General features: G+C 54.5%; 1 protein-coding gene across 4 annotated transcripts; it reads left to right on the top strand.

The window, feature by feature from the left end:
• Window positions 1-201: 201 nt before the first annotated feature.
• Window positions 202-5,344, top strand: ODC1 (ornithine decarboxylase 1). 4 transcript variants are annotated; one of them, XM_006102342.3, is made up of 11 exons: window positions 212-548; window positions 636-772; window positions 1,018-1,191; window positions 1,324-1,496; window positions 1,749-1,883; window positions 2,003-2,084; window positions 2,250-2,333; window positions 3,263-3,425; window positions 3,504-3,616; window positions 3,703-3,917; window positions 4,873-5,344. In XM_006102342.3, exons 2-11 carry the CDS (start codon window positions 665-667, stop codon window positions 5,012-5,014), a joined length of 1,389 nt encoding a protein of 462 aa, XP_006102404.1. In that variant the 5' UTR covers window positions 212-548; window positions 636-664; the 3' UTR covers window positions 5,015-5,344. The 4 variants fall into 4 exon arrangements, with proteins under 4 accessions (XP_023599481.1, XP_023599480.1, XP_014323177.1 ...); XM_023743712.1 differs by lacking the exon at window positions 2,250-2,333 and having other exon boundaries at window positions 206-548; XM_014467691.2 differs by lacking the exon at window positions 1,749-1,883 and having other exon boundaries at window positions 207-548.
• Window positions 5,345-12,019: the final 6,675 nt, after the last annotated feature.

The raw sequence follows: 12,019 nt of genomic DNA, 5'->3' as shown, positions 1-12,019 counted from the left end.
CAGTCCTGTGTATGGGACTTCCGTGTGCTGCTCTGAGGTGTTGAGTCTGCTGTCCACAGATGCTGTCGAGCAGCGGTTCTCAACCTGTGGGTCGCGACCCCTTTGGGGTCCCCCTAAGACCATCAGAAAACACATATATAATTACATATTGTTTTTGTGATTAATCACTATGCTTTAATTATGTTCAACTTGTAACTGAAATTGGGGGTCACCACAACATGAGGAACTGTATTAAAGGGTCGAGGCATTAGGAAGGTTGAGAACCACTGGTCTAGAGGTTTGTGGGTTCATGACTTCTACCAGGAGTAATGGGATTCCCAAACCCAGAGAGTGAGCTGTGTGGTGTCTGAGCAGCCCTGCTTCCTGGGTGGGCGGGTTAGGGCCCAGTGTGTCCACTCGATGTGTCCTAAGGGGACAGCACATCTGTGTTACCAGGCATTCCCGCTGCTGCACAGAGAGGACCCGTGTCCCGTGGACTGGGAGTTCCTGGAGAGCCGCCTCTGAACAGCTGGCAATAATTTCCTAAGTCCTGTCTCTTCATTTTCCTTGTAAGTATTCTTGGCTGCTGCACGTTAATCTTGTTGAGAATGACTAAGTATCTAGGCTTCTGAGTGAATGTCTCCACCCTTTTGCAGTGTGTTGCGTTTGGGAACATCCAGAAACCATGAACATGAACAACGTTAGTAATGAAGAGTTTGACTGCCATTTCCTCGATGAGGGCTTTACTGCCAAGGACATCCTGGACCAGAAAATTAATGAAGTCTCTTCTTCAGTAAGTGTCTGCGGTCCATGCTGGCAGTGTCGCCAGGCAGTGCGGCAGCCGGGGGAACTTCAGTGGGGTCTGGGAAGTGCGATGGAACTTAGGGTCTTGTTGGGGAATTTAGAGTTTAATTGGCTGTGGATCGTCCCAAATAATAGTGATATTCATGTCGGTGAATGAATTGAGGTGACGGGAAAGAGGAGGCCGTGGGTGCACTTTGCTTACTGCTAAGGTCTGCGTGCCCACTCTTTCTGTAGGACGACAAGGATGCCTTCTACGTTGCGGACCTGGGAGACATTCTAAAGAAACATCTGCGGTGGCTCAAAGCTCTTCCTCGGGTCACCCCCTTTTATGCAGTCAAATGCAATGACAGCAGGACCATCGTGAAGACCCTGGCTGCCATCGGGACGGGGTTTGACTGCGCCAGCAAGGTGAGCGAGACAGACGCAGCCAAGTTGTTTCCTGGGCAGTAGTTGGGGGGCGGGGCTGTGATGTGACAACTTCCCATGTTTCTGTTTCACTATTAGCTACATATGTATAGTGTAACATCTCTTCCTTTTCAGACTGAAATCCAGTTGGTGCAGAGTCTTGGGGTGCCTCCAGAGAGGATCATCTATGCAAACCCTTGTAAACAAGTGTCTCAGATTAAATACGCTGCCAATAACGGAGTCCAGATGATGACTTTCGATAGCGAAGTCGAGCTGATGAAAGTCGCCAGGGCACATCCAAAGGCAAAGTGAGTTCCTCCACGAGGGCAGGGTCGGAGATGGGATCTGTATGTTGCCAAACAAGCACAGATTTCCAGTTGCTGATTTTTGTACTCCAGTCAGTTATCTGTGCTGGGTCAGGGGCAGCGTGGGAAAGAGCTTAAACCCTCTTGGTTAGGAAAGCCGTGTGAGACTGACCAGAGGACCAGAGCCGAGGGGTCTGTGTGGTTAGCGTGTCCGTGGGCCGCCCTGTAACGTCGATGCGCTCCCCGTGCTTCTAGGCTGGTGTTGCGCATTGCCACCGATGACTCCAAAGCAGTCTGTCGTCTCAGTGTTAAATTTGGTGCCACACTCAAGACCAGCAGGCTTCTTTTGGAGCGGGCCAAGGAGCTGCACATCGATGTCATCGGTGTCAGGTGAGACCGTGGTGGGGTGGTTAGAGCCCAAGACAATGCAAGTTTTACAGTTTGTTCCCCACTGTGAACAATTACCTTCAGAAATAATAAATGGCGTGTTCTCCTTTTTATCGCCTCAGCTTTCACGTGGGCAGTGGCTGTACTGACCCTGAGACCTTCGTGCAGGCCATCTCTGATGCCCGCTGTGTCTTTGACATGGGGGTGAGTATATGTAAACCCGCGGTGTGAGGTGGGCAGGGCCGGCAGAACTAGTCCCAATTCTAGAATCGGCCTTTTGAGGAGTCCTCATTGCAGAGGCTGAAGCCTCCTCCATTCTTCATGACTTGTTACAGATCTCGCTGTTTGACCTAATTTTCTTGCCTCCAGGCTGAGGTTGGTTTCAACATGTACCTGCTGGACATTGGCGGTGGCTTTCCTGGTTCTGAGGATGCAAAGCTTAAATTTGAGGAGGTAATTCATAGCAAAGCTGATCAGCGGTAGCTGCTTTAGCAAGTCCCCTAGTGGAGTCCTTTACAACCTGAGTGTTTTAGCTGATAACCAGAGGGACTATACAAACATGAAAATAAATGTCCTGAGCGACTTCTGTGCTATTTAAAATTGTACTTAATATTCTTTGGTTTTCTAAAATATGAGTCAATTCCTAAAATGTCTTGGGAAACAAGAAATGTTGCTGTGGTGATGAGAGAACACACTGACTTTAGTACAGCAAGTGCTCACTTATGTCATTAATAGGTTCTGTGACTTTAAATGAGACAACTTAGAGCAAAACAGTTGTTTTATCCTGGGCTAATGGATATACATGAGGGTTCAGCTCCTATGGCTGCTCGTGTGTTACAGCAAAATGACAACATTTGAACAAAGCGACGTAATTGGGGGACCTGCTGTTCATCTTTATACCAAATGTGCTTTGCTAGAACTTGTATTTCCTCTATGAAAACATTAAGTGTTTAGTCACTTAGGAAGTTAAGCCCCATTAAATGGTGTTGAAGTTTATAAAATATCCACATTGTTATTTGTTAAAATTATGTGAGGTTGACAGAATAGAGTTTTATCTTGTTGGCATGTATTTGCTAGATAAAAATATTTGGGGGCACTCTGATCCCTGAGTAAGTAGTAATACATTTGTTTTATCGTTTGATAAAATGGTCCCTATAACATCTTGGAGGATAGAAGGATAGCTAAAGGGGAATCCAAGGGAAACCACGGGGTACGCAGGCTGGTTCTGAGGGGCGGTGTTTAGTTTTTGCTGTTGCCTGGTGATAGGAGCCTCTGCTGAGGCTGTGCAGACGTTTTATATCACATCACAGCACTGTGCTCTCCACCGCCTGGTTCCCCTGATGGCTGACTGCTCTTGTCTGTCTGTCTGTCTGTCTCCGTAGATCACCAGTGTAATCAACCCAGCCCTGGACAAGTATTTTCCATCAGACTCGGGAGTGACAGTCATAGCTGAGCCGGGCAGATACTATGTTGCATCAGCTTTCACGCTTGCGGTTAATATCATTGCCAAAAAGCTGGTCTTGAAGGAACAAACGGGCTCTGACGGTAGGTATAACGGGGAAGCTGTTGCACATGTAAGTGGAAGCTGGTACAAAGGTGGTCACAGACTGATCTTCCTCCTAGATGAGGAGGAGTCGAGCGAGAAGACCTTCATGTATTACGTGAACGACGGAGTGTACGGGTCATTTAACTGCATCCTCTACGATCATGCGCACGTGAAGCCCCTGCTGCAGAAGGTACCTCCCGTCAGTGTACTGTGTGTGCGAGGGAAGATGACTGGTCATAATGAGTGTAACTAGGTTCGTTTCTCTCTCGAATGCAGAGGCCCAAACCAGATGAGAAGTACTACTCATCCAGCATCTGGGGACCGACCTGTGACGGCCTCGATCGCATCGTGGAGCGCTGCGGCCTGCCCGAGATGCACGTGGGGGACTGGATGCTCTTTGAAAACATGGGTGCTTACACCGTGGCTGCTGCTTCTACTTTCAATGGGTTCCAGAGGCCGACGATCTACTATGTGATGTCAGGGCCGACATGGTTAGTGACAGTGCGTGTGTGTGGCCTGATAAGAGACCTTGGGGCGCTCTCCCTTCCGGGGGCCCCGCACCTGTCCCTCCCCCCTCTTCTTCCCCTACAGCATGCAGCTCCTAAACTCTAAGGGTTCCCACAGGACTTACTACCAGGGCAGCAGTGGGCAGCTCGTCCTGGGCTAACCCCTGGACTGGTCTCCGAGGCCCTCTTTCTGCCTTCTCGGCCCCACCCAGTCCCTCTCCTTTTGCTGCTTCTGTTCTCAGCCCTTCCTGGTGTCAGTGTCCCTAGTTTTAGTAAATGTACTTTTTAGGGAAAAAAAGGAATAGATATCTTCTCGATTTATGCTCACTCATCTCTCTAATTGAAAGGAATTATGTTGCTTGATTAAATAGAATGTTTTCTACGTTTATTTTCTCCCTATTAAGGGAGATGCTCTAAAACAGCGGTTCTCAACCTGTGGGTCACGACTCCTTTGGGGGTCGAACAAGACCATCGGAAAACATATATAATTACATATTGTTTTTGTGATTAATCACTATGCTTTAATTATGTTCAATTTGTAACAATGAAATTGGGGGTCACCACAACATGAGGAACTGTGTTAAAGGGTCGCAGCATTAGGAAGGTTGAGAACCACTGCTCTAGAAAATTTGGAGAATACAAATGGATGGAAAAATCTCTCCAGTAATTGTGATTTGTATTTCAGGTGGTCCCTGGTCCATAACCATTTTAGAAAAGTCTGGTTAAGATATTTCTGTGTGGCGGGAATATTTTAATGAATGCATGTGACCTGTGGTTTCCTTATTGCCCAAAAGGGTGTTCCGGAGAAATGCTAGCTTTAGAAATACTAGGTGCTTCCTCATGACAGGGACCAAGGAAGGAAGTGGCTCATGGATAGGTTACTGGGAGCTGCTCGGTGTGGGGACTCGGGTTCCTGAACGTGCCCTTCTCTCTCTTTCAGGCAACTGATGCAGCAGATCCAGAACCGCGACTTCCCACCCGAGGCGGAGGAGGACGCCGGCGCCCTGCCTGTGTCCTGCGCCTGGGAGAGCGGGATGGAGCTCCTCCCAGCAGCCTGCGCGTCAGCCCGCGTGAACGTGTAGACACCATTCCTGTAGCTGTTACGCGAGTGTAGCTTGACTTAAGGGATTTGGGGGGACCACTTAACTTAATGATTGCTAGTTTGGAATGTCTTTGTAAGTGGGGGTGGCACAGATGGAACAAGGTGGAAGGCCTAGGCGACGGGGTCACACGTGTTCCTATGGAAACTATTTGAATATTTGTTTTATATGGATTTTTATTCAATTCTCAAACATGCTACCGCAGAGCGCCCCTCAGCTGCCAGGCAAGCATTTGTAGCTTGTGTGTTGGCAGAACCAGCCCAAAGCTTAGTGTTGTGACCTGTTTTAACAATAAAGTACCTTGGAAATGAGGCCTTGGGAGATCTTCAGTGTGTCTGTTCCACATGGCTCGCCTTGCCTGTGTTTTTACAAGTGGGAATCCATGTTTTCATTTCCCCAGAGGACTTGAGAGTTGGTGAAACTCCTCGACATGCCTTTTCTGTTGGGCATTTCTGTGTCAGCTCCATGAGTCCTGCATGAAGTTTGCTGGGGATTCTGGAAGGGAGTAGGTCTAGCCCCAGGCAGCTGGAGGGAGCAGGATGGATGAGCAAGGCCATGTCTCTGCAGCTGGCAGTGGCCAACGTCTACCCTCGTGGCTCAGTCCGCCCGAAGGTCCCCAGGTGCTGAGACTGCAATGCCCAAAGCCCCTGGTGACTGACTGGCCCCATGCTCCCTCCCGTCCCAGCCAGTGCCCCGGGGAGGTGCACGAGGCCTTGGAGACCTGCCTGTAGACCGGGGCGTTCCCTTCCCACCTGGGCCGCACTCCCCAGGCAGGCTGCGTGGCTACAAGTCAGGAATGGAGTGCAGCATTTGGCAGTCAACTTAAATCCAGCAACACTCTCTTCATCCCACCCTAAAGTAGGCCCATGCAGAGGCGGCTGCACCCACAGCCATGCACAGGCCGCTGCGCTCAGAAACAGCAGCTTCTTTACCTTCCCACTGGCCATGTTTCTTGCCTCCACCCTTCTCCATGGGTCTTGCCTCCACCCTTCTCCATGGGTTTGGCTGGGGTCTGGGTTCAGTGAGGCTGCCGGGTGGGCCCTAGTCCACTGAGCGACACGGGGTTGTTCTCCGCCCCGTGTGGGCCCAGCGCTCCTACTGACGGTTACGAATGTCGGTTTCTTCTTGGGTGTGGTTCCCTCACTTTGGGCTCAGATTTTTAAAAAAAAAACAAGAACACCATTCGCAGTGGCTTACCAAAACTCCCCAGGCGTGTGCTGTGCCAACCCTGCACTCGCCGAGGGAGGACCCGGCGCCCGGGGAGGCGGGACTCCCTCTGCTGGGCTGTGGAGCCTCAGGTCTGCTCCATGGGCACCTCCAGCAGCATCTGTGGCCGGATCAGTTTGCTCAGCCATTTACACCTGTTGCGCTCTCCCCGACTTCCCAGCCTCTCCATTCTCAGGTGGTGTGGTGTGCAGGTGAGGGCGTCTGTGTGAGGAGGGAGACACGTATTGCTGCCCAAACTTACCAGTAGATAGATGGCATGTGAGGTCAACGTAAAACCGCGTAACCCCGTTTTATGGCAGACGCCTGTGAACACCTGGCCCAGCTTCTGGGAACCAGGCTGGGAAACTGCTCGAAAAAGCTGCTCACATGTCTGGATTTCTACAAGAGCGTTTTTATCGAAGAAAGAATAAACTCTAGTTTTAACTTGTAAGTTAAGAGCCAAAGATGAAATGCGAGTGTTGTGTGACTCAGGCCGGTGGAGGGCCCACTTTGGTTAGTGAACGCTCCGTGAGCCGTTAGCAGGACCTACTCGGATTTCCCGATTTTCCAATGTCTGCTGTCTATTTTGTTGTTAATCCTCACCCAAGGATATTTTCGCCATTGATTTTTAGAGAGAATGGAAGGGAGGGAGGGAGAGAGACGTTGATGTGTGATACATCGATTGGTTGCCTCCCGCACGTGCCCCGCGGTGGGGGCGGTAGGGTTGGAGCTTGCAACCCTTGACCAGAATCAAACCCTTCAATCCGCAAACCAACGCTCCAACTACTGGGCCAACCGGCTAGGGCTGCCTGCTACCCATTTAAATGTTAGCTCCGGCCACACTAAAACTCACCTGCATCTTCCCCGGTAACGATGAAGCTCTGAGAGGTGCCGGAGCCGGGCGGGGGGGAGGGGGGACATTACCAGAGTGGAGGGTGACACTGCCAGGCCCCGCAGTCAGAACCCCCTGGGTGCCAGCCTGGACCAGCCACTCCCCAGCCCCTGGCACCGCCTGAGCCAGCAGACAGATACCATACGTGACTGAGCTTCAACCTGAAATGACGGAAATCCTGGAGCTGAGAGTTTGCTCTCTGCTGGGCAACGGGACCGGAGCTCAGCGGAGATGAAACTGGGACCCAGTAAAGACAGGTCCCTGGAGGCCATGGCCTGTGACTGGGATTGGACACTCCCCACGTTAGATGAGCTTTAGGGAGTCATTGTAACGTGAGCTGAAACCTGCTGCGCTCGGCTGCCAGGCCCTGAGCGGGAGCCTTTCTGGGGGAGCTCGCCAACCCCGCGGCAGCCCCGCAGGCGCCTGACTCACGTTTCACGGAGCCGGGAAAACCCATGGGCTCGAAGACAGAACTCACATATGGGAAGCCACCTGGAAGCTGGCCAGTGGGGAGCTGGCTTCAGCGCCAAGACCCCCTGCTGTGGGTCGATGCCCTAACACAGCCGGGGGCAAACTACGGCCCGGCCCGTTTGAAATGAATAAAACTAAAAAAAAAAAAGACCGTACCCTTTTATGTAATGATATTTACTTTGAATTTATATTAGTTCACACAAACACTCCATCCATGCTTTTGTTCCGGCCCTCCGGTCCAGTTTAAGAACCCATTGTGGCCCTCGAGTCAAAAAGTTTGCCCACCCCTGCCCTAACCCCTCAGCCCTATGTCCCCTAAACCCATGGTCGGCAAACTGCGGCTCGCGAGCCACATGCGGCTCTTTGGCCCCTTGAGTGTGGCTCTTCCTAAGCCTTAGGAATACCCTAATTAATAACAATGTACCTACCTATATAGTTTAAATTTAAAAAATTTGGCTCGCAAAAGACATTTCAATTGTTGTACTGTTGATATTTGGCTCTGTTGACTGATGAGTTTGCCGACCACTGCCCTAAACCCATCACTTTTTTTAATCCTCACCCAAGGATATTTTTCCATTGATTTTTTTAGGGAGAGTAGAAGAGAGAGGGAAAGACAGAGAAGTATCAATGTGAGAGAAACACATCCATTGGTTGCCTCCTGCATGAGCCCCAACCAGGGCCCAGGCCGGGGAGGAGCCTGCAACCAAGATATGTGCCCCTGACTGGAATCGAACCCGGGACCTTTTGGTCCGAAGTCCAATACTCTATCCACTAAGCAAAACCGTCTAGGGCAGGGGTGGGCAAACTTTTTGACTCGAGGGCCACAATGGGTTCTTAAACTGGACCGAAGGGCCGGAACAAAAGCATGGATGGAGTGTTTGTGTGAACTAATATAAATTCAAAGTAAACATCATTACATAAAAGGGTACGGTCTTTTTTTTTTAGTTTTATTCATTTCAAACGGGCTGGATCCGGCCTGCGGGCCGTAGTTTGCCCACGGCTGGTCTAGGGCTAAATCCATCCCTTTTAAATATATATATACATTTTTATTGATTTCAGAGGAAGGGAGAGGGAGAGATAGAAACACCAATGATGAAAGAGAATCATTGATCGGCTGCCTCCTGCACACCCCTCACTGGGGAGTCAAGCCCGCAACCCCGGGTCTGTGATCTGATGGGGAATCGAACCCTGACCTCCTGGGTCATAGGTCGATGCTCACCACTGAGCCATGCCGGCCGGCCCCTCAGCCTCTTGTTTCGCAGCTGGGATGCAGGCCAAAGAGGCCAAGTGATTCGAGTCAAGCGAGGCAGCCAATCAGGAGGGCCTGGGAGGAAATAGGTCCCCGCTGCCCTGGCCATTTGCTGAAGAAGAAAAACCGAGGCTGGAATGAGCCCCTTTCTGCGTCCCCACCAGGCGGGGACGGGGCTCCAGTCCTTGCCGTACCCCAGCCTCATCCCAGCCCAGGGCGGCGGCAGCGGGTGGCCAGGGCACCTGTGGCTCCCAGCCCTGCGAGGTTGGCACCGTGAGCTGTGGTCATGCGTGGGCTCGGGCTGCACTGACCCCGCTGAGTCCAGCCTGGCAGTGACCAGGCCCCCCACGGTCCCACCCCCCGAGCTGGAGGCTGGTGCGTGTGCACCTGGCGGGTCATTAGCGGGAGGTCAGGGACGCTCTGGGCTCCGGGCGGAGTGAGCACCTGGGAATCCCTGCTGCTGTCCTGGGCCCGGAAGGATTTTCCCATCCTGACTCCAGATGAGGAGGGTCAGGTCGTGAGGGGACGGTCTGTGCCTCTGGCCACAGGGGTCACCGAGGTGGAGCCTGAGTCCAGGTGACCTTCCTCGGGCTGCGGTCTCGGTGTGAGGGCTGAGCAGGGGTCTCAGGGCCTCTGAGCCGGCCGAGCTCAGGGGGCCTGAGCTGGACTGAGGTCAGCCATTGGCATGACCCTCCTGTGCCCTTGCCCTGGGGGTGCCTGGGAGCTGCCCCTCCAGTGTCTGACCTTCCCCAGGCTGTGCAGGCTCAGCCCCAAGGCTGACATGTGGGGCTGCCAGACCCAGCAAGTCAGCACGTGAAATATCTCATGAGACACGTGCACGCTGGAAGGTCATTTGTTGTTTCTCTGAAATTCAATTTATTCGGGCGCCTATTGCCCAGGCCTCTGAGTCCAGGGTACCAGGCGCCCAGCCCCACATTCCGGAGGCTGGTCACTCCGGAAACACCAGGCTCTGGGAGGCCTTAGGGATGCAAACATCCTAGCCCGAGGCCCTCCCGGCCACAGCCACCAGGGGGCAGCAGCACCCAGCGCCCGAGCTCCTCTGCAGGTGGGGCCCTGACCCAGTTCCCAGGTCACCCAGTCCCTCAGCAAACGCTGGCGGAGCCGATGGGGACAGGGCTGCCCTGGCCATTTGCTGAAGAAGAAAAACCGAGGCTGGAATGAGCCCCTTTCTGCGTCCCACCCGTTGGGGCCAGGGGCAGGGCGGTGCCCACAGCAGGGGCAAACCTGGGCTGGCTGACGGCTGGGGGCAGAGGCGTGGGTTCCCCCACCCCACCCACCGGGAACGAGCTGCGAGGGCTGCCACTAAACGCAGCCGCACACTCGTCCCCAGGGCTGTGGCCTGGCTCAGAGGGAGATCCAGGGCTTGAAGGGGCTCCCACAGCCTTGTCCCCAAACCAGGCTGCTCCCCAGAAACTCCTCCTGAGCCCGACAGGGAAAGACCCCAGCCCAGCCCTGGCCTCCTGCCTGGCCCGTGAACAGCTCCTGGGGCCCTGCAGCCTGTGCCTGCGGCCCCTGCCTGTCGGGAGTGGGCGATGCCCCCAGTCACCTCCTGAAGTGCCCACAGGGCCCCGCAGCCCTGGGCTCTGCTCACAGCCGCCCCGCCCTGGCGTGCACAGGTGGGTGCTGTGGGAAGGGAAGGGTGCTGCCTTCACCCATCCTTCCCACCCCCCACCCACGGAGCCGGCCCTGAGGCCAGGGTCCAGGTCCACCCCCATGACCAGTGTCGCCTGCTTCCCATCTCTGCACGTCTCCATCCGAGCACTTCCCACACTGGGACTGCCCCACAGGGTGCCGGGTCCTAGCCCTGGCTCTGACCCCACATCCATAGGAGCAGGGGCCACCCCAATGCAAGGCCCAGGTCAGTGCCCCTGGCTCCCAGAGTCCTGTCTGGCTAGTGGGACAGGGAGGGCCTTGTCCAGGGTCAGGGAGCCAAGCTGGGACATGTGTGCCAGGCCCATGTGGGTGCGTTCCAGGCAGGGACAGTGGGTGGGCCACACAATGACTCACTCGTCCGTTCACTCACTCACCGCTGAGCAGCTGGTTCTGCCCGCCTGGCCCTGCGGAGCAGCGCATGGGCGGCTGGGGGAGTGTAGGGGTATCGAGGGAGGACGGGGGACAGCTCCTGGAGGAAGGGACACTGCACGGAGTCTTAGGAATGACCTGGCGTGGAAGGGGGGTGGGAGGAGAAGAGGCTATGGGGGTAGAGATGGTGATGGAGAGAGACTTGGGGTGGTGGACACATAACAATATACAGATGGTGTGTTATAGAATCATACACCTGAAACCTGTATAATTTCATTAACCAATGTCACCCCAATAAATTCGGTAATAAAATAGTAATTTAAAAACAAAAGGAATGGCCTGGCATACGGATGAGATGAAGTTCGAGGCCACGGTCAGCCCCCGTTGGGGCCAGGGGCAGGGCGGTGCCCACAGCAGGGGCAAACCTGGGCTGGCTGACGGCTGGGGGGCAGAGGCGTGGGTTCCCCCACCCCACCCACCGGGAACGAGCTGCGAGGGCTGCCACTAAACGCAGCCGCACACTCATCCCCAGGAGCCACCCACCTGCCCACAGACCCAGGCCACGTCCTCCGGACCCTCCACGCCGATTCTCTGCATAGGATGTGCCTGGAGGTGCGTCTGCGACACCCCATGCAGGACAGACACACTTCACACTGGGCCCGTCCCACAGCCGCACCCCACTCAGCCAGACCACATCTCCCGTCCCTCCAAACACAGACACGCCCAACCCGTGCACACGCCCAGGGAAGGGGTGCTGCTGGGGGCGCAGATGGCCTGGCTGGCTTAGTCCTGATTCTGCCATCGACGTCCCGGCCCGGGACCGAGTGAGCCTGGGGAGGGCCCGGCTGGAGTCGGTGATGGTCTGTGGGGCAGGGCCCGTCCCTCCCGGCTCCTCCACCTGCAGGAACCTCAGACCCTTGTAAACTGAAGTGTGCGGGAGCCGTCAGCCACGTGGGGGAGGAGTGCGCGGGCGGCCAGGGCAGCGGTGCCACGCGTGTGCGCGGGAGACAATGGCCTCCTCCTCTGGGTGCGCCCTCCGGCCACCTTGCTGGTTACACCACAGGGTGGGGGAGGCGGGGGGGGAAGGGCGGGGGCAGTGTCCCCGGCAAACCTGCCAAGAACAGGC

The sequence above is a fragment of the Myotis lucifugus genome, unplaced genomic scaffold (assembly GCF_000147115.1).
Source record: "Myotis lucifugus unplaced genomic scaffold, Myoluc2.0 scaffold_409, whole genome shotgun sequence".
Classification (NCBI taxonomy): Eukaryota; Metazoa; Chordata; class Mammalia; order Chiroptera; family Vespertilionidae; genus Myotis; species Myotis lucifugus.
The sequence above is the reverse complement of the archived record's forward strand: the minus strand, read 5'-3'. Positions and strand labels throughout refer to the sequence as shown.